Raw genomic sequence first — 21,157 nt, forward strand, 5'->3', positions numbered from 1 at the left:
CCCCCGGTTGTGAGTCAGCCTGTGCCACCTCTGAAGCTGTGAAATCTGCTTCAGGCTCTGGGCTGTACGCATCATAGTTCTCCCTGCTGGTCCAGTCTTCATACTGGATGCCAATCCATTACTGAGCCGTTGATCTCATTTGGTAGAGTGTCCTGACTAAGACTTCGAGTTTGAGTGAAACTATGCCACTAGTTAACTAGTTAACTGCGTGATCTTGGAGAAGTTGCCCGATTTCTCTTTTTTTTTTTTTTTTTTTTTTGGAGACAGGGTTTTGCTGTCACCAAGGCTAGAGTGCAGTGGCGCCATCACAGCCGCTGCTGCCTTGACCTCCTGGGCTCAAGTGATCCTCCTACCTCAGCCTCCCAAGTACCTGGGACTACAGGCATGTGCTACCACGCCCAGCTAATTTTTTAAAAAATTATTTTTATTTTTATTTTTTCAAGACGGAGTCTTGCTCTTGTCGCCCAGGCTGGAGTGCAGCGGCACGATCTCGGCTGTCTGTAACCTCCGTCTCCCAGATTCAAGGGATTCTCCTGCCTCAGCCTCCCAAGTAGCTGGGATTACAGATGCCCGCCACCACGCCCAGCTATTTTTTGTATTTTTAGTAGACACAGGGTTTTGCCATGTTGGCCAGGCTGGTCTCGAACTCCTGACCCTGTGATCTGCCCGCCTCAGCCTCCCAAGTGCTGAGAATAGGTGTGAGCCACCACATCCGGCCAAAAAAAATTTTTTTCTGGAGACAGGGTCTCCCAAAGTGCTGGGATTTCAGGCATGAGCCACTACACCCAGCCCCAGATTTCTGTAGTTTTCTGGTATGTAAAATGGGAGCAATGATGGTAGTTACCTCACAGGGTTGTTGTGCAGTTGAAATAATCCACGTAAAGCATGTAGCACAGAGCTGGGTACATAGTAGGCACTCGCCAAGCATAGCTGTCAATGTGCCAATTACTGAGTGCCGACACTATAAGGAGGCAATATAATATAATGGCAAACATGCCAGCTGTGGAACCAGACTCCCTGGGCATGAATACCTGAAGGCCAGTGTGTGTATGACCTTGGGCAAATTACTGAACCTCCCTGTGCCTGTTTCTTCCTCTGTAAGACAGAGATCACATTAGTATCTATTGCATGGGGTTGGTAGTGAGAATCCAATGAGGTTATAGATGTAACACATTTGGAACAGTTTCTGGTTCGCATTTAATGATTTGTGCTAAGCACTGGAGATTAAGCAGTGAATCCTTAAGGAGGTTACAAAGACTTTTATAAAATAATGTATCATGTAGTAATAGTAAATAAAATTATGGAGATATAAAGAAAGTACTATAGGAGTAAAAAGAATAGGACTCCTATCTGGGGTTCAAGCAGTTAGGAAAGGAGCATCTCCTAGAAGAGGTTCACACCTGGGCTGAATCTTTTCATGTCCTAGAAGAGGTTCACACCTTCACACTGGGCTGAATCTTTTTTTTTTTTTTTTTTTTTTTGAGACGGAGTCTGGCTCTGATGCCTAGGCTGGAGTGCAGTGGCGTGATCTCAGCTCACCTCTGCCTCCTGGGGTCAAGCGAGTCTCCTGTGTCAGCCTCCCAAGTAGCTGGGACTGCAGGCACGCACCACCATGCCCAGCTAATTTTTGTATTTTTAGTAGAGACAGGGTTTCACTATGTTGGCCAGGCTGGTCTCGAACTCCTGACCTTGTGATCTGCCCGCCTCGGCCTCCCAAAGTGCTGGGATTACCGGCATGAGCCACCGCGCCCAGCCTGGGCTGAATCTAAAGGATGACCAGGAATTGGCCTGAGACGAGCCAATTCTCTGCAGTATGGAGGCTGGGTTAGGGTTGCTGCATGTAGAAGATATTCCAGACAGAGTCCGCATGAAGAAAAGCAAGAAGCAGCAGGTGGGTTTGGGGAAGTACGATATCTTCAAGGTTGCTACAGCCAGGAAGGAAGCATGAGAAGGGCCAGAGAAGTAGACAGCAAGTCACAGAGGCCTTCTAGGCTGAGTTAAGGAATGTAAATGTTTTCCCATTGGACAGGCCAGTGATGGGGAGCCACTGTAGGATAGAAGCCGGAGAGGAACATGGTCAGATAGGCATTTGATTTACTTATATATTTTGAGCCAGGGTCTCACTTTGTCACCCAGGCTGGAGTGGAGTAGCGTGATCATGACTCATGGCAGCCACAACCTCCTGAGCTCTGGTGATCCTCCTACCTCAGCGTCCTGAGTAGCTGGGACGACAGGTGCATACCGCCATGCCGAGCTAATTTATTTTTATTTTTTAATTTATAAATTATTGTTTTTTAATTTTTAAAATAGAGACAGAGTCTCATTCTGTTGCCTAGGCTGGTCTCGAACTCCTGGGTCAAGCGATCCTCCTGCCTCAGCGTCCCAAAGTACTGGGATTACAGGCATGAGCCACTGTGCCTGGCCAGATCTGCATTTTAGAAAAACCACCCTGGCAGCAACGTAGAGGAGGCTTCAAGGGAAATAGAACTGGAAGTTGGCTGGGCGCGATGGCTCACGCCTGTAATCCCAGCACTTTGGAAGGCCAAGATGGGCGAATCACCTGAGGTTGGGAGTTCGAGACCAGCCTGACCAACATGGAGAAACCCCGTCTCTACTAAAAATACAAAATTATCTGGGCATGGTGGAGCATGCCTGTAATCCCAGCTACTCAGGAGGCTGAGGCAGGAGAATTGCTTGAACCTGGGAGGTGGAGGTTGCGGTGAGCTGAGATCGCGCCATTGCACTCCAGCCTGGGCAACAAGAGTGAAACTCTGTCTCAAAAAAAAAAAAGGGACTGAAAGGCAAAGACACCATTTCCAGCAGCCCAGGTGACAAGTGTCAAGAGCCTGAAATAGGACAGTAGAAATAAGGATGAAAATAATTCAAGAAACACTGATGAAATGGCAAGATTTGGTGACTGATTAGATATGGAGTTGAGGCTGGGCACAGTGGCTCACGCCTGTAATCCCAGCACTTTGGGATGCCGAGGCAGGTGGATCACCTGAGGCTGGGAGTTCAAGACCAGCCTGGCCAACATGGTGAAACCCTGTCTCTACTAAAAATACAAAAATTAGCTGTGTGTGGTGGTGGGCACCTGTAATCCCAGCTACTTCAGAGGGTGAAGCAGGAGAATTGCTTGAACCAGGGAGGTGGAGGCTGTAGTGAGCCGAGATGGCGCTACCGCACTCCAGCCTGGGCGACAGAGCAAGACTCCATCTCAAGAAAAAAAAAAAAAAAAGAGAAAGGGAGAAAGGGAAGTTTCTAGCCTGGAAAAATTGATTGGAAGGTGGTGCCACCAATCAAGATGGAGATGACAGAAAGAGGAGTAATTGAGGGCAGGGGCAGGAGGGTGGGAGAGGGAGATGGTGAGTTCAGTTTAGGATGTGTTTTTGAGGTGTCTGAGCCACAAGCAAATGGAACCATCCAGAACACACAAGAAAATGGCAGGTCTGGAGGCAGAATGAGAGGCCTGGGCTGGAGACAGGGATTTGGGAGGTGTGTCAGCCTTTAGTCAGGAGTTGAACTATGAGAATGAGTGAGTGAAATATGGGCGATGGGGACAAAGAGAGTGTGCAGGGCAACAGAAGGGTCAAGGAGAATAGAACAAGGTAGAAAATTCAGTTTTGATTACTTACAAGATTGTTTTGCTCAGAGGTCACTGGCAACCTTGGTGAGAGACAGCACATGTGGGGAATGGGAGGTGGGACTCCAGGCTGAAGGGACTGGACTGTCACAAGCTTTACATTTTGAAGGAATAAAAAATGAGGAGAAGTAAATTACAATTATGTCACATAGTTAAAGTAACCCTTGAAAATCCCTTAGTAGTCTGGGTGCAGTGGCTCATTCCTGTAATCCCACCACTTTCAGAGGCTGAAGCAGGAGCTTGAGCCCAGGAGTTTGAGACCAGCCTGGAAGACTAGTGAGACCCCATCTCTACCAAATAATAATAATAAAATAGGCCGGACGTGGTGGCTCACGCCTGTAATCCCAGCACTTTGGGAGGCCGAGGCGCGTGGATCACCTGAGGTCAGGAGTTCAAGACCAGCCTGGCCAATATGGTGAAATCCCATCTCTACTAAATATACAAAAAAAATTAGCCAGGCATGGTGGTGTACACCTGTAATCCCTCAGCAGGAGAATTGTTTGAACCCAGGAGGCGGAGGTTGCAGTGAGTCAAGATGATGCCACTGCACTCCAACCTGGGCGACAGAGTGATACTCCATCTCAGAAAACAAAACAAAAATAAAATAGGCCAGGCATGGTGGCTCATGCCTGTAATCTCAGCACTTTGAGAGGCCGAGGCAGGCAGATCACCAGGTCAGGAAATCCAGACCATCCTGGCCAACATGGTGAAACCCCGTCTCTACTAAAAATACAAAAATTAGGTGGGCGTGGTGGCCTGTGCCTGTAATCCCAGCTACGCAGGAGGCTGAGGCAGGAGAACCTGCGAGGCAGAGGTTGCAGTGAGCCAGGATCCTGCCACTGCACTCCAGCCTGGCGACAAAGCAAGACTCCATCTCAAAAAATAAAGTAAAATAAAATAAAAATAAAAAAATAATTGAGGACCACAAGAACTGGGGAAAAAAAAAAAAAAGAAAGGCCGAGGCAGGCAGATCACCTGAGGTCGGGAGTTTGAGGCCAGCCTGACCAACATGGAGAAACCCCGTCTCTACTAAAAATACAAAAATTAGCCGGGCGTGGTGGCACATGCCTGTAATCCCAGCTACTCGGGAGGCTGAGGCAGGAGAATCGCTTGAACGTGGGAGGCAGAGGTTGCAGTGAGCTGAGATTGCGCCATTGCACTCCAGCCTGGACAACAAGAGTGAAACTCCGCCTCAAAAAAAAAAAAATCCCTTAGTTACTGCATCTGTTAGGTACAGCATATGTTTGTTTGTGTAAAAATCACTATGTGGCAGTATATATATATAAAATAATGTACAAAATATTTTATAATGTTTTAAAGAGGAAGAAGAAAGCATACTAAGAAGTAACTCAGGAATGGAAAACCAAACATCATATGTTCTCATAAGTGGGAGCTAAGCCATGAGAATGCAGAGGCATAAGAATGACACGATGGACCTTGGGGACTCAAGGGGAAAGGGTGGGAAGAGGTGGAGGGATAAAAGACTATAAATAGGATTCAGTGTATACTGCTTGGGTGATGGGTGCACCAAAATCTCACAAATCACCACTAAAGAACTTACTCATATAACCAAACACCACCTGTTCCCCAATAACCTATGAAAATAAAAAATAATAATAAAAAGAAGAAGAAAGCATACTAAAATAAAGATACGAACCTGAAACTTGTCATCCACCCAACCTGGATATGCTTGCCAGTATGGGACATCAATAATAACATCATGACTGTAAGACCAGGCACAGTGGCTCACACCTGTAATCCCAGCCCTTTGGGAGGCCAAGGTGGGCCGATTGATTTGAGATCAGAGGTTGAAGACCAGCCTGGGCAGCATGATGAAACCCCGCCTCTATAAAAAATACAAAAAATTAGCCAGGCTTTGGTGGCTCGCGCCTGCCATCCCAGCTACTCTAGAGGCTGAGGCACGAGAATCCCTTGAGTCCAGAAGTGGAGGTTGCGGTGAGCCAAGATCATGCCACTGCACTCCAGCCTGGGTGACAGAGCGAGACCCTGTCTCAAAAAATAAATAACATCATGACTGTGGATGGCAGCCTATGATGAATTTAGTGAAGGACCCGTGTGATAACCAAGGCCTGGGGACAGAGAACGGTGCCTGCCCCACGGCTAGCTCTAGATCAGCTTGAGAATTTAATCACGCCTGTGCTGGTGCTGCTGCTGCTGGTTGTTTAAAACATGGTTGTTGGCCAGCCACAGTGGCTCATGCCTGTAATCCCAGCACTTTGGAAGGCTGAGGCAGGCGGATCATCTGAGATAAGGAGACCAGCCTGGCCAACATAGTGAAACCCGTCTCTACTAAAAAATACAAAAAAATTAGCCAGGACTAGTGGCGTGTGCCTGTTGTCCCAGCTACTCAGGAAGCTGAGACGAGAACTGCTTGAACCCAGGAGGCGGAGGTTGCAGTGAGCCGAGATTGTGCCACTGCACTCCAGCCTGGGCGACAGAGCGAGACTTTGTCTCAAAAAAAAAAAAAAAGGTTGTTTTAAACAATTCATCAGTTGGTACCACTGAATCTTGAGCTGGTCAAACATTTGTTGCTAAAAGGTAAAAAATTTCATAATGCTACAAGTAATTAAAATTTTTTACTTAAAAAAAAAAAATTGGCTGGGTGTGGTGGCTCACACCTGTAATCCCAGCACTTTGGGAGGTGGAGGCAGGCAGATCACGAGGTCAGGAGATGGAGACCATCCTGGCTTTAGTAGAGATGGGGTTTCACCCAAAAAAATTAGCTGGGCATGGTGGCGGGTGCCTGTAGTCCCAGCTACTTGGGAGGCTGAGGCAAGAGAATGTCATGAACCTGGGAGGCGGAGCTTGCAGTGAGCCAAGATCGCGCCACTGCACTCCAGCCTGGGTGACAGAGCGACACTCCATCTCAAAAAAAAAAAAAAAAAAATTATAGATGAGGTCTTGCTATTTTGCCCAGGCTGGACTCAAATTCCTGGGTTCAAGTAATCACCCCACCTCAGCCTCCCAAGTAGCTGAGACTAAAGGCATGTGCCACAATGCCTTTTTACTTATTTTATTATTTTGTTGAGACAGGGTCTCACTGTACTCTAGGCTGGAGTGCAGTGGCACGATCATGACTCACTGCAGCCTCACCCCAGGCTCGGATGATCCTCCTACCCCAGCCTCCCGAGTAGCTAGTGAGAGGTGACAGCGTGCTGGCTGTCACCCTCGCTTCCTCTCGGCGCCTCCTCTGCTTGGGCTTCCACTCTGGCGGCACTTGGGGAGCCCTTCAGCCCGCCACTGCACTGTGGGCTGGCCAAGGCGGGAGCCGGCTCCCTCGGCTTGCAGGGAGGTGTGGAGGGAGAGACGCCAGCGGGAACCGGGGCTGCGCACGGCGCTTGTGGGCCAGCTGGAGTTCCGGGTGGGCATGAGCTTGGCGGGCCCCCCACTCGGAGCAGCCGGCCGGCCCTGCCCACCGCGGGCAATGAGGGGCTTAGCACCCGGACCAGCAGCTGCGGAGGGTGTACTGGGTCCCCCAGCAGTGCCAGCCCACCGGCGCGGCGCTCAATTTCTCACCGGCCTTAGCTGCCTTCCCGCGGGGCAGGGCTCAGGACCTGCAGCCCGCCATGCCTGAGCCTCCCATCCCCTCCATGGGCTCCTGTGCGGCCCGAGCCTCCCGGACGAGCTCCACCCCCTGCTCCACGGTGCCCAGTCCCATCGACCACCCAAGGGCTGAGGAGTGTGAGCGCACATCGCGGGACTGGCAGGCAGCTCCACCTGCAGCCCTGGTGCAGGATCCACTGGGTGAAGCTAGCTGGGCTCCTGAGTCTGGTGGAGATGTGGAGAACATTTATGTCTAGCTCAGGGATTGTAAATACACCAATCAGCACCCTGTGTCTAGCTCAGGGTCTGTGAATGCACCAATCGACACTCTGTATCTAGCTGCTGGGGTGGGGCCTTGGAGAACCTTTATGTCTAGCTCAAGGATTGTAAATACACCAATTGGCACTCTGTATCTAGCTCAAGGTTTGCAAACACACCAATCAGCACCCTGTGTCTAGCTCAGGGTTTGTGAGTGCACCAATCGACACTCTGTATCTAGCTGCTCTGGTGGGGCCTTGGAGAACCTTTGTGTCCATACTCTGTATCTAACTGATCTGATGGGGACGTGGAGAACCTTTATGTCTACCTCAGGGATTGTAAATGCACCAATCAGCGCTCAGTCAAAACAGACCACTCGGCTCTACCAATCAGCAGGATGTGGGTGGGGCCGGATAAGAGAATAAAAGCAGGCTGCCCAAAAGAGCAGTAGCAACCTGCTCTAGTTCCCTTTCACGGTGGTAGCTTTGTTCTTTCGTTCTTTGCAATAAATCTTGCTACTGCTCACTCTTTGGGTCTGCACTGCTTTTATGAGCTGTAACACTCACTGCGAAGGTCTGTAGCTTCGCTCCTGAAGCCAACGAGACCACGAGCCCACCGGGAGGAACGAACGACTCCAGACACGCCGCCTTAAGAACTGTAGCACTCGCTGCGAAGGTCTGCAGCTTCATTCCTGAGGCAGCAAGACCACGTACCCCCCAGAAGGAAGAAACTCCGAACAACAGAAGGAACAAACTCCAGATGCGCCACCTTAAGAGCTGTAACCCTCACGGCAAGGGTCCGCGGCTTCATTCTTGAAGTCAGTGAGACCAAGAACCCCCAATTCCGGACACACTAGGACTACAGGCATGTGCCACCAGGCCTGGCTAATATTTAACTTTCTGTAGAGACGTGGGTCTCTATGTTGCCCAGGTTGATCTCAAACTCCTATACTCGAGCAATTCTCCTGCCTCATCCTCCCAAAGTACTGGGATTACAGGCATGAGCCACCATGCCTGGCTGTTTTTACTTTTTAAAATTTTACATATATTTTTGAGACAAGGTCTGGCTCTGTTGCCCAGGCTGGAGTGCAGTGGCACAATCTTGGCTCACTGCAACCTCTGCCTTCTGGGCTCAAGCGATTCTCCCGCCTCAGCCTCCGGAGTAGCTGGGACAACAGGCGCCCCGCCACCATGCCTGGATAATTTTTTTGTATGTTTTTGTAAAGACAGGGTTTCACCATGTTGCCCAGGTTGGTCTCGAACTCCTGGGCTCAAGCAATCCACCTACCTTGGCCTCTCAAAAGTATTGTGTGATTACAGGCGTGAGCCACTGCGATCGGTCCTTTTAAAAAAAAAGTCCCCTCCCACCACTGCCGTTTTTACTTTTTTATTGAGATGTAGCATATATAAAGTACACTAATCTTAAATTGCCCAGTGAACTTTTACATTATGTATATACTTGGGTGACAACCACCAAAAAGATCAAGATAAAGAATCCAGCTGGCTGGGCATGGTGGCTCACCCCTGTAATCTCAGTACTTTGGGAGGCTAAGGCAGAGATCACTTGAGCTCAAGAGTTCTGAGATGAGCCTGGGCAACATAGGGAGACCTCGTCTGTACTAAAAATTCAAAAAAGTTAGCTGGGTGTGGTGGTGCACGCCTCTAGTCCCAGTTACTCTGGGGGGCTGAGGTCGGAGGACTGCTTAAGGCTGCAGTGAGCCCTGACCATGCCACTGCACTCCAGCCTGAGTGACAGAGCTGGATGCTGTCTTAAAAAAAACACACACACACAAACACAAAAAAAGAATTCAGCATCTGTCTTGCTCTTTCCCTGACGATACATTCCCAAGGGTAGCTCCTATTAGACCCCCTATCAGTATAGATTAGCATTGTCTGTTCTTCAATTTCATATAAATGGAATCATAATGTCAAATGCAGTGGCACTTGCCTCTAGTCGCAGCTACCTGGAAGGCTGAGATGTGAAGACTACTTGAGCTCAGAAGTTCCACTGCACTCCAGCCTGGGTTACAGAGGGAAAACTTGTCTCTAAAAAAAAGAAAGAAAAAGAAAACATAGTATGTATTCTTTTGTGTCTTTCCAACATTGTATCTGTAAGTCATCCAAGTTCTTGCAAGAAATAGCTCATAATTTTCATTTTCATATAGTATTCCATCATCTAAATATGCCACAATTTATCTATTCTACTGTTGATGGGTTTTTTTTTTTTTTAAGACAGTCTTGCTGTGCCGCCCAGGCAGGAGTGCACGGAGTGCAGTCATGGGATCTCGGCTCACTGCAACCTCCACCTCCCAGGTTCAAGCAATTCTCGTGCTTCAACCTCCTAAGTAGCTGGGACTTCAGGCACGTACTACTACGCCTGGATAATTTTTGTATTTTTAGTAGAGATGGGGTTTCACCATGTTGGCCAGGCTGGTCTCGAACTCCTGACCTCAGGTGATCCATCCGCCTCAGCCTCCCAAAGTGCTGGGATTACAGATGTGAGCCACTGCACTGGGCCTGTTAATGGATATTTAAATCGTTTCCAGTTTTCCACCATTATAAAGTTGCCATGTACATTATTGTACAAGTCTGTTAACAAAAGACCATGAGGCCTGCAGAAGAAAAACAAAGGAAAGCTTTATTTTTTGGGAAAAAAAAATCTCCAAATTGAGGAATGCTGATGGTTTACACACTGTTCACTGGAATAAAATCTCTTTCCTCCGAATTCCTTTAGAGCCTATGATCTCAGTACTTTGGGAAGCTGAGATGGGAGGATCAGTTAAGGCCAGGAATTGGAGACTAGCCTAGGAAGTATATCAAGACCTCCTTAGCAAATAATTTTTTTTCTGTTGCCCAGGCTGGAGTGCAATGGCGCTATCTTGGCTCGCTGCAACCTCCACCTCCCGGGTTCAAGTGATTCTCCTGCCTCAGCCTCCCGAGTAGCTGGAATTACAGGCATGCACCACCATGCCTGGCTAATTTTGTATTTTTAGTACAGACAGGGTTTCTCCATGTTGGTCAGACTAGTCTCGAACTCCCGATCTCAGGTGATTCACCTGCCTTGGCCTCCCAAAGTGCTGGGATTATAGGCATCAGTCACCAGGCCCTGCCAATAAAAAATGTTTTTAATTAGTTGGGTGTGATGGTGCACACCTGTAGTCCTAGCTACTCAGGATGCCGAGGTGGGAGGATTGCTTGAGCCTAGGAGTTCAAGGCTGCAGGGGCTGCGAATGTGCCACTGCACTACAGACTGGGCAACAGAGTAAGACCCTGTCTTTTAAAACAAAAAAACTAATAAGCAAAACCAAACCAAATTCCTTTTCAGAGAACTTTTTTCACAAGTCGTTGGTGGAGCTAGGCATGCATTTTTCTTGGGTGCAAACCTATGTGCAGAGTTGCTCGGTAATAAGGGATTACAACATATAGATTTAACCACATGCAATTTTCCGATTTCTTTCCATAGGGACATTTTATTCAGAAATTAAACCATTCAGAGTTCCAGCACTGTTGGGGGTCATCGGGCTCTGTCCACCACCATAGGCCTAGCATTGTCACCAACGGAGCCATGGAGGGACCTCGGCCCAAGCTGGGGCCTCTTCATCATCAAAGAAGGCTTCTGGCCAGACCAGGCTCTGTGGGCGCGGCCAGGCTGGAGGACTAGGGCGGTGGCAGTGGCCAGGTGAGTGCACATGGCCGTGGGTGGTCCCTCACTTGCTCCCCTCCTCTCTTTCGCTACCCCCTGGGCTGTAGGGAGCCAGGGCACCCAGCCGGAATGGCATGATCCTGAAGCCCAACTTCCACAAGGACTGGCAGTGGTGCGGCCATGTGGCTCAGCCAGCCCATGGGGCAGATCTGCAGAAGCAAGGTAGCCAGCAAAAGCAGGCTGCATGGCTCACTCGTATGGGCCCATCCACCCATAGTAAGGTGCCCCATGCTGAGGCATCACTACAAAGCACAAGCTGGCAGGGGCCTCAGCTTGGAGGAGCTAAGGGTGGCTGGCATTCATAAGAAGGTGGCCCAGACCATTGGCATCTCTGAGGACACAAGGAGGAGGAACCAGTCCACCGAGGCCCTGCAGGCCAAGGTGCAGAGGCTGAAGGAATACGGCTCCTCGCTCCTCCTCTTCCCCAGGACACCCTTGGCCCCCAAGAAGGAAGACAGTTCTGCTGAAGAACTCGAACTGGATACTCAGCTGACAGGACCAGAAATGCCCATCGGCAATGTCTACAAGAAGGAGAAAGCCAGAGTCATCACTGACTAGGAGGAAAACTTCAAGGCCTTGTTAGTCTCTGTATGGCCCATGCAAATGCCCAGCTCTTCGGCATATAGGCACAAAGAACCAAGGAAGCTGTAGAAGAGGATGTTTGAAAAAAAAAACGGGTAGGCTCGAGCCGCTGCATCAGCTCCGTGCTGGGTCTCTCGGTCCCGCAGCCATGAGGAGGACGCTCCCCAGACTCACTACCTGCCGGCTCCCTCCCCCGCGTCCCTGCGTTGGTGGGCCAAGATGACCTGTTGTGCATCAGATGCCTTTGAGACATACAACTGGAGATGTGAGATAGGAAATTGAATGTAAAGACTGGAAGCTCGGAAGAGCAGAACTCTGAACAACGTGCCTCAGGAGTGCAAGCTGCTGATGAAGTATGTCTCATTTTTTATGACATGAGAATTCGTAAATGCCCCACACCAGAAGAAATCAAGAAAAGAAGAAATGCTGTCATTTTTTTTGTCTCAGTGCAGACAAAAGTGCATCATGTAGAAGGCAAAGAGATCTTGGTTGGAGATGCTGGTATAACTATAACAGCCTTTCAAGCATTTTGTGGGAATGCTTCCTGAAAAAGATTGTCGCTATGCTTTGTATGATGCAAGCTTTGAAACAAAAGAATCCAGAAGAATTGATGTTTTCTTGTGGGCACCAGAACTAGCACCCCTGAAAAGTAAAATGATCTATACAAGCTCCAAGGATGCAATCAAAAAGAAATTTCAAGGCATAAAACATGAATGGCAAACAAATGGACCAGAAGATCTCAATCGGGCTTGTATTGCTGAAAAGTTAGGTGGATCCTTTTTTTTGAGATGGAGTCTTGATCTGTCGCCCAGGCTGGAGTGCAGTGATGGGATCTCAGCTCACTGCAACCTCCGCCTCCCGGGTTCAAGCGATTTTCCTGCCTCAGCCTCCTGAGTAGCTGGGATTATAGGTGTGCGCCACCACACCTGGCTAATTTTTGTATTTTTAGTAGAGTCAGAGTTTCACCATATTGGTCAGGCTGGTCTCGAACTCCTGACCTTGTGATTCGCCCTCCTTGGCCTCCCAAAGTGCTGGGATTACAGGTGTGAGCCACTACACCTGGCCAGTGGATCATTAATTGCAGCCTTTGAAGGATGCCCTGTGTAGATCATCATTCAGTGCCACAAATTGAAAGCTTCCAGGTTTAATGTTATCCTCTTGCTATATAAATAAAGCAAATATATTTAGGCCAGGGTCTCACTGAGGGGAGCTGTCTTGTCATCTTTTAGAGTAAACTAAATACTCTATAAACATAAGCAAACAGCCCTAAATAAATCTAAAGTCTAAAGTTGTTTGTTTGTTTGTTTGTTTTTAAAAAAAAAAAGAAAAGAAAAAATAAAATAGCCAAGTGTGGTGGCTCACAGCTGTAATTCCAGCACTTTGGGAGGTGAGGGTGTATGGATTGTTTGAGCTCAGGAGTCCAAGACCAGCCTGGGCATCATGGTGAAACCCCATCTCTACTTAAAAAATACAAAAAATTAGCCAGGCATGGCGGCATGTGCCTGTAGTCCTGGCTACGAGGGAGGCTGAGGTAGGAGAATTGCTTGACCCCGGGAGGCAGAGGTTGCAGTGAGCCGAGATTGTGCCACTGAACGCCAGCCTGGGTGACAGAGCAAGACTCCGTCTTTAAAAAAAAAAAAAAAAGGAAAAAAAAAAAAAAAAAAAAAAAAAAAAAAAAAAAAAAAAAAAAAAAAAAAAAAAAAAAAAAAATTCAGATATTTTGCAGCATGAAACACTTTAGTAAATTTATAAAGCTTTAGATTGGTCTTTTCCTTTTTTTCCTGAGGGTGATTTTATCAGTTCCTCAAGATTTTTTATTAGTGTTTCTCTGTGGCTCTCAAAAACTTCTTTATTTTTAGGATTATTTCCTTATTTTTTAGAGACTGGGTCTTACTCTGTTACACAGGCTGGAGTGCAGTGGCGAAATAGCTCACTGTCACCTTGAGCTATAATCAAGAGATCCTTGGCTTCAGTCCCTCAAAGTGCTGGGATTACTGGCATGAGCCACCATACCTGGCCAGGCCAAGGAGTTCTTTACTTTCTTCCTCAATGATGTATAAACAAAGCCATTACGATCCACTTGCTAGGCGACTTGCACAATGAGTTTCACTTCTTTGTCAATAGAAACCCTTGGCCAGGCGTGGCAGCTCACGCCTGTAATCCCAGCACTTTAGGTGGGTGTATCAGTTGAGGTCAGGAGTTCAGGACCAGCCTGGCCAACATGGTGAAATAATACTAATAATACAAAATAATATCTCTACTAATAATACAAAAATTAGCCGGGCATGGTGGCACATGCCTGTAATCCCAGCTACTTGGGAAGGTGAGGCAGGAGAATTGGTTGAACCTGGGAGGTGGAGGTTGCAGTGAGCCGAGATCACACCACTGCACTCCAGTCCTGGCGACAGAGCAAGACTCCGTCTCAAAAAACTAAAAACAAAAAAAAAGAGAAAGAAACCCTTAAAATTCTGAACACATTCTTTCCACATGCATTGACTGTCAGGCTTCCTTGCTTCCATTACCTGTTTGTTTGCTTGTTTGTTTGTTTATTGAGACAGGGGCTTGCTGTATTGCCCAGGCTGGAGTGCAGTAGCATGATCACGGCTCACTGCAGCTTCGACTTTCCCAGGCACAGGTGATCCTTCTGCCTCCACCTCCTGAGTATCTGGGAATATAAGTGAGCACCACCACATTCAGCTAATTTTTTGTGGAGTTGAGGTCTTGCCATGTTGCCCAGGCTGGTCTTGAACTCTTGGACTCAAGGGATCTGCAGCCTCCCAAAATGCTGGGATTACAGGCGCGAGACACCACACCTGGCCTCCCATTGCCTGTTTAAATAGAAATGATGCAACTAGCAATATGGAAGGACTTCCAGATATTTACCACATTAAGATTAGGGTCAGCATCCATGGCTCTGGGAGTCAAGGGAGAATCTCAGCCTAATGTACATGGCTTTGAAAGAGCAAATAATGCTTAGATCAGCAGAGTGAAGGATGGAGTAAGGTTGGGACAGGAAAACTTTATTCAATGCCTTCATGAGCACATTCATAAAGTGTGTGGTACATCAGTGTGGTATTGTGTCCTGCAACACAAAGCCACATTTTTTCTCTTTGAGGTCCTGCTTGACTTCTAGAATGAAGATATTTGAAACTGAATCAGGGAAAGTACTACAGTTACCCAGGACTTTGCATTTGATTGCTAGAGTACAGGCAGGTTTGTTTTTTTTTTTTTTTTTTTTTTTTTTGAGACAGTCTTGCTCTGTAGCCCCGGCTGGAGTAAAGTGGCCTGATCTCTGCTCACTGCAAACTCTCCCTCCCAGGTTCAAGCAATTCTGTCTCAGCCTCCCGAGTAGCTGGGATTACAGGGGTGTGCCACCATGCCTGGCTAATTTTTGTATTTTTAATAGAGATGGGGTTTTACCGTGTTGGCCAGGCTGTCTTGAACTCCTGACCTCAAGTGCTCTGCCCGCCTCAGCCTCCCAAAGGCTGGGATTACAGATGTGAGCCACCATACCGCCATTTTTTTGTTTTGTTTTGTTTTTTTAAAGGGCACCACGATTTGTAGAATGACAGCCCTGCAGAACTACACTGCCACTGCACTTGGGGGCAAGGGCAAAGGGTGGAGGGGAATAGCATTCACAAGGTCATGAGTTGCTTTCAAACCAGGGCCTTGTGTTTCTAGCTTGGAAATATTAAATGCAGTTGGGCATCTTTCCCCAGAAGATACCAACCACCAACCTCATGGTATTCTTTTCCCCAGTAATTTTCCCCAGTAATTCCATTTTCTTTTCCCCAGTAATTTTCTTTTCCCCAGTAATTCCACCAACCTCTTTTCCCCAGTAATTTTTTTTTTTTTGAGACGGAGTCTTGCTCTGTTGCCCAGGCTGGAGTGCAGTGGTACGATCTTGACTCACTGCAACCTCTGCCTCCTGGGTTCAAGCAATTCTTCTGCCTAAGCCTCTGAATAGCCAGGATTATAGGTGCCCGTCACCATGCCCGGCTAATTTTTGTATTATTAGTAGAGACGGCATTTCACCATGTTGGCCAGGCTGGTCTTGAACTCCTGACCTCATGATCCACCTCCCTTGGCCTCCCAAAGTGCTGGGATTACAGGCGTGAGCCACCGTGCGCGGCCTATGCCAATAAACCTTTCTAATAGCTCTGAGTGGGTTGTGCTGTCTGTTCCTCTACAGACACACCTCACCAATAGTTTGTGTGTTTTTGAGGTTTAAATGGCTTCTAAAATCATTATGCCATCCTTGGCTGGTTTTGAAATCTTTCCATCCAAAGGCTAACTTCTCTAGTAGGAGGTTTGAACTATGACTTGAGATGAAGAGTTTTTTCTTCTCTTTTTTTTGCCACGTCTTGCCATTGTAAGGCGCATATTTCTTTTTGGTTTTCTTTCTTTTTAATATATAGACGCAGGGTCTTGCTCTGTCGTCCAGGCTGGAGTGCAGTGGTGCAATCATATCTCACTGCAGCCTACAACTCCTGGCCTCAAGAGGATTAGCTTCTGGTCTTGCCCTCCCAAAGGGCTGGGATTATAGGCCTGAGCCACCACACCTGGCCCAGACACATATTTCTGGTTCTTGTCTTTCAGTAATGTTTAGTGGCCTTTCCATTTCCTTTTTTCTTTTTTTTTGAGACGGAGTTTCGCTCTTGTTGCCCAAGCTGGAGTGCAATGGCGCGATCTCGTCTCACTGCAACCTCTGCCTCCTGGGTTCAAGTGATACTCTTGCCTAAGCCACCTGAGTAGCTGGGATTACAGGCGTCCGTCACCACGCCCGGCTACTTTTTGCATTTTTAGTAGAGACGGGTTTTCACTGTTTTAGCCAGGATGGTCTTGAACTCCTGACTTCAGGTGATCCACCCACCTCGGCCTCCCAAAGTACTGGGATTCCAGGTGTGAACCACCACGCCCGGCCTGCGATTTTCATTAACCACGTATCTTCGTTGTCACTTTAGCAGTTGTAGGAGAATCGGCTGACCTCGCTTCACAAATTTTTTGAATCTTGATTGAATGTACAGATTTTTTGAGGCCGTATTTTTTTTTTTTTTTTTTTTTTTTTTTGAGACAGAGTCTCGCTCTGTCACCCAGGCTGGAGTGCAGTGGCGCAATCTCGGCTCACTGCAAGCTCCGCCTCCCGGGTTCACGCCATTCTCCTGCCTCAGCCTCTCCGAGTAGCTGGGACTACAGGCGCCCGCCACCACGCCCGGCTAATTTTTTATATTTTTTAGTAGAGACGGGGTTTCACCGTGATCTCGATCTCCTGACCTCGTGATTCGCCCGCCTCGGCCTCCCAAAGTGCTGGGATTACAAGCGTGAGCCACCGCGCCCGGCCGAGGCCGTATTTTTTTTTTTCCACTTTGGAGATAGACGTGTATGCTAGCGTGGAAGGGAATTGTTTCTACGGTTGAGTGCCTAAAGAAGGGCTTGATGGCCTTTCAGATGGATCATGTTATACAGAAAGGAAGTATCTTAAAACACTACAATCTAAATTAAGACATAAAACAGTAGAATCGCTGTCAGCGTCACAAGATACACACGAAGGGCTCAGAACTCGGACCAAGAGAACATAGTCTCCCATCTTACACTCGCACGGAATGGGGCCTGGCCCCACTCTGCTGTATTTAATCTGAGCATTGTCGAATGAATCTGTGATGAAACTCCACATTTCCTTTAATCCTCACAACAAAGATAAACCAATTTTTAGATTCGTAAACTGAGGCTTAGAGAAGTTAAACGCCTTGTCCGAGACTACAGAACTGGAAAATGGCAAAGTCAAGATCCAACTCCGAAAAGGTTCCCCTGCCCACTAGCGGGGAGGAAATGGCAAATGACACAGCAAAAAATTTTTAAAACCAGGATTCTCGGTCGCCGCCCCGCCCAGCGCCAACGCTCCGTCCCGCGTCGCATCAACGCCTCGCTCCTCCCTGCCCAGCGCCAATGCCCCGCCCCGCGCAGCCGCCCAAGTGCTAGTTGCGTAACCGCGGCAAAGCTCGCGGCAGGGGGCGGGGCAGACGCTGACTGTCGCTGGGCGGCGCTCACGTGAGCGGGCGCGCCGGAGGCGGGCGGTCCGAGTCCCTCGCGCGCGCCCACAGCGGCCGCACGCGTCGCGGGACCTCCTCCCAGCAGTTCACGCCTTAGTCGCTACAGAAACTGGAGCCCGCCGTAGGGCTTTCCCCTGAACTGCAGCTCCCGTCCCAGCCAATCTCTTCCCCGGCCCCAGCGCTGACGTTCACGCGTGGAACATTCTGGCCCGGAACAGAGATCCCAGGGCAGAAACTAGGGCCCGAGGCTGAAAGTCCGTGCTCGGCGGCGAGGGCCGCTAAACTGGCTGCTGAGGGCGTCTCTAGCCCGGGTTCCAGAAGAGAGTGGAATGGACTGAGTGCTTGTGGGAAATTTCCTAATTGAGCCTTACCTACTAAAGTTCTTTACGTTTTAAAGGGTTCCATTGCATCAGCCCTCAAAATGTTGCTTTCCCCATCCCTCTTTCTTCTATCATCATGGTGGTTTTGTCTAGGGACTCTCCACTGGGAGAGAATCATTTTGTTCTCCCTAAGGAGGGAGGTCAGAAGTGGGAGACACCCAGGTTGTGTTAGAAACTGTATGGTAGCTGGGGCGATGGCTCATGCCTGTGGTCCCAACGGCGGGAGGATTGCTTGAGCCCTGGAGGTCGAGGCTGCAGTGAGCTATAATCGCGCCTGTGAATACTCTAGGAGGATGGGTGACATAGCAAGACCGTTTCAAAAAGAGGAGAAAGAAACTGCAGCGTAAAGTAGCACACCTGTTACAAAGGTAAATGCTCTTTTGTCTATCCTTGCTATTTTTAAAAATACTCAATTTTTCCTACTTTTCCTTTTTTTTTTTTGAGAGTCTCATTCGGACGCCCAGGCTGGAGTGCAGTGGCGTGAACTTGGCTCACTGCAACTTCCACCTCCCAGGTTCAAGCGATTCTGTTGCCTCAGCCCCTTGAGTAGCTGGGATTACAGGCATGCACCACCACGCCCAGCTCATTTTGTATTTTTAGTAGAGACGGGATTTCACCATGTTGGTCAGGTTGGTCTCGAACTCCTGACCTCAGGTGATCCACCCGCCTCAGCCTCCCAAAGCGCTGGGATTACAGGGGTGAGCCACCGCGCCTGGCCCTAGTTTTCCTTTTGACATCCTTCCGAGCCTCTGTTTCTTGCTAGTTAATCCTAACAGGGTATCTTCGAGGCTTGTCACTTGTTCACTACTTAGCAGTGATTCTCAAAGTGGAGGGAGGTAAGGGGATTTTATCTGTAAGGGCAAATCCAAATTGAGGGGAGGGTGCTCTTGATTACTTTTTTTAAAAAAGCACATTTAGGCCAGGCATAGTGGCTCACTCCTCTAATACCAGCTACCCTGGAGGTTGAGGTGGGAGGATTGCTTGAGCCTGAGAGGTCCAGGCTGCAGTGAGCTATGATCTCGCTATTACAGTTGAGCCTGGGTGACAGAGTGAGACCCTGTCTCAAAAAGAAAAAAAGTATTTATTGAACATTTACTGTGTGCTAGACACTGTGCCAGGCAGTAGGGTGCAGAGTGAAACTGAAGAACTCAAAGTCTATTGGAGGCCAAGTGCAAGTTGCTCATGCCTGTAATCCTAGCACTTTGGGAGGCCAAGGCGGTCGGATCCCTTGAGGACAGGAGATTGAGACCAGCCTGGGCAACATGGGGAGACCCCCCACCGCTACAAAAAAACTAGCCAGGCGTGTTGGTGCATGCCTGTAGTGCTAGCTACTTGGGAGGCTCAGGCAGGAGGATCACTTGAGCCTAGGAGGTCAAGGCTGCAGCGAGCCATGATTGTGCCACTGCACTCCAGCCTGAGTAACAGAGTGAGACCCTGTTGCAAAAAAAAAAAAAAAAAAAGAAAACAAGAAAAAGTTCTATTTGGCAGTTCTGCAAGGATGACCCAAAGATTTTGATTTGAGCATCCGAAAGTGATATAGGTAACACTAAAGAAAAGCAGGCTGCACACAGTGGCTCATGCCTGTAATCCCAGCACTTTGGGAGGCCGAGGTGGGCAGATCACCTGAGGTCAGGAGTTCAAGACCAGCCTGGCCAACATAGTGAAACCCAGTCACTACTAAAAATAAAAAAAATTAGCCAGGTGTGGTGGCATGCGCCTGTAGTCCCAGCTACTTGGGAGGCTGAAACAGGAGAATTGCTTGTACCCGGGAGGTGGAGGTTGCAGTAAGCTGAGATCAGGCCACTGCACTCCAGCCTGGGTGACCAGAGCGAGACTCCATCTCGGAAAATAAACAAATAAATAAATAAATAATAAAGAAGAAAAAGCAGAGTTAGAGGAAAAGATTGAGAATTTGGTTTTGGACATGTTGAGTTTGAGATGTCTGTGCCTCATGTAAATGGAGAAATGAAGTGGGAGGTTAGATGTATGAGCCTGGGGCTCAGAAAAAAGTTCTCAGTTGGAGATAGAAATTTGGGATTCATGGCTGGGTGTGGTGGCATACGCCTGTAATCCCAGCACTTTGGGAGGCCAAGGCGGGCAGATCACCTGAGGATAGGAGTTCAAGATCAGCCTGGCCAACATGGCAAAACCCTATCTCTACCAAAAATACAAAAACAACCTGGGCGTGGTGGCAGGTGCCTGTAATCCCAGCTACTCAGGAGGCTGAGGGAGGAGAATTGCTTGAACCTGGAAGGCGGAGGTTGTAGTGAACTGACTGGGCAACCTGGCGAGCCCTCCGGGCGGGCAGAGAAAGCCTCCGTCCCCTACAAAAAAAAAAAAAAAAAAAGTCTGGGTGCGGTGGCTCACGTTTGTAACCCCAGCACTTTGGGAGGCCAAGGCAGGCGGATCACAAGGTCAGGAGATCAAGACCATCCTGGCTAACACGGTGAAACCCCATCTCTACTAAAAATACAAAAAATTACCCGGGCATGGTGGTGGGCGCCTGTAGTTCCAGCTACTCGGGAGGCTGAGGCAAGAGAATGACGTTTTTTTTTTGTTTTGTTTTGATTTTTTTTTTTTTTTGAGACAGATTCTTGCTCTGTTGCCCAGGCTGGAGTTCAGTGGTGCAATCTCAGCTCACTGGAAACTGTGCCTCCTGGGTTCAAGCTATTCTTCTGCCTCAGCCTCCCAAGTAGCTGGGATTATAGGCACGCACCACCACACCCCACTAATTTTTGTATTTTTAGTAGAGATGGGGTTTCTCCATGTTGGCTAGTCTGGTCTCGAACTCCTCACCTCTGGTGATCCACCTGCCTCGGCAGCCCAAAGTGCTGGGATTACAGGCATGAGCCACCGCACCTGATCAAAATCTTGAGAGTACAATTTGAATGTGGCCGCGTGGTGGCTCACACCTGTAATCCCAACGCTTTGGGAGGCCGAGGTGGGTGGATCACTTGAAGTCAGGAGTTCGAGACCAG

At 48.5% G+C, this 21,157-nt stretch overlaps 3 protein-coding genes across 5 annotated transcripts in view; 2 read left to right on the forward strand and 1 right to left on the reverse strand.

The window, feature by feature from the left end:
- SPSB2 (splA/ryanodine receptor domain and SOCS box containing 2) overlaps positions 1-3,695 on the reverse strand; it is a 6,739-nt gene extending 3,044 nt beyond the window's left edge. The window contains exon 1 of the mRNA XM_032159479.2: positions 3,636-3,695. The gene's annotated coding sequence lies outside the window, so the exon portion shown is untranslated. The remainder of the gene's footprint in view (positions 1-3,635) is intronic.
- Positions 1-21,157, forward strand: part of LRRC23 (leucine rich repeat containing 23) — a 45,690-nt gene that overhangs the window by 2,750 nt on the left and 21,783 nt on the right. For 2 of the 3 annotated variants that reach the window (XM_058443517.1, XM_058443518.1), the window contains one exon: positions 10,928-11,143. The gene's annotated coding sequence lies outside the window, so the exon portion shown is untranslated. Of the gene's footprint in view, positions 1-9,419; positions 9,540-10,927; positions 11,144-21,157 lie in introns of those variants that run through there. The other variant, XM_058443519.1, reaches the window with a different exon arrangement.
- LOC116472610 (large ribosomal subunit protein eL13-like) lies at positions 11,156-12,953 on the forward strand. The gene has a single exon (XM_032758110.2). It carries the CDS (start codon positions 11,288-11,290, stop codon positions 11,723-11,725), a length of 438 nt encoding a protein of 145 aa, XP_032614001.1. The 5' UTR covers positions 11,156-11,287; the 3' UTR covers positions 11,726-12,953.

This window comes from Hylobates moloch, unplaced genomic scaffold (assembly GCF_009828535.3).
Source record: "Hylobates moloch isolate HMO894 unplaced genomic scaffold, HMol_V3 SCAFFOLD_8, whole genome shotgun sequence".
Lineage (NCBI taxonomy): Eukaryota > Metazoa > Chordata > Mammalia > Primates > Hylobatidae > Hylobates > Hylobates moloch.

Bases quoted from the DNA above. Each gene is read 5' to 3' on its own strand.
- LOC116472610 (XM_032758110.2), top strand. From the start codon at position 11,288: ATGTGGCTCAGCCAGCCCATGGGGCAGATCTGCAGAAGCAAGGTAGCC.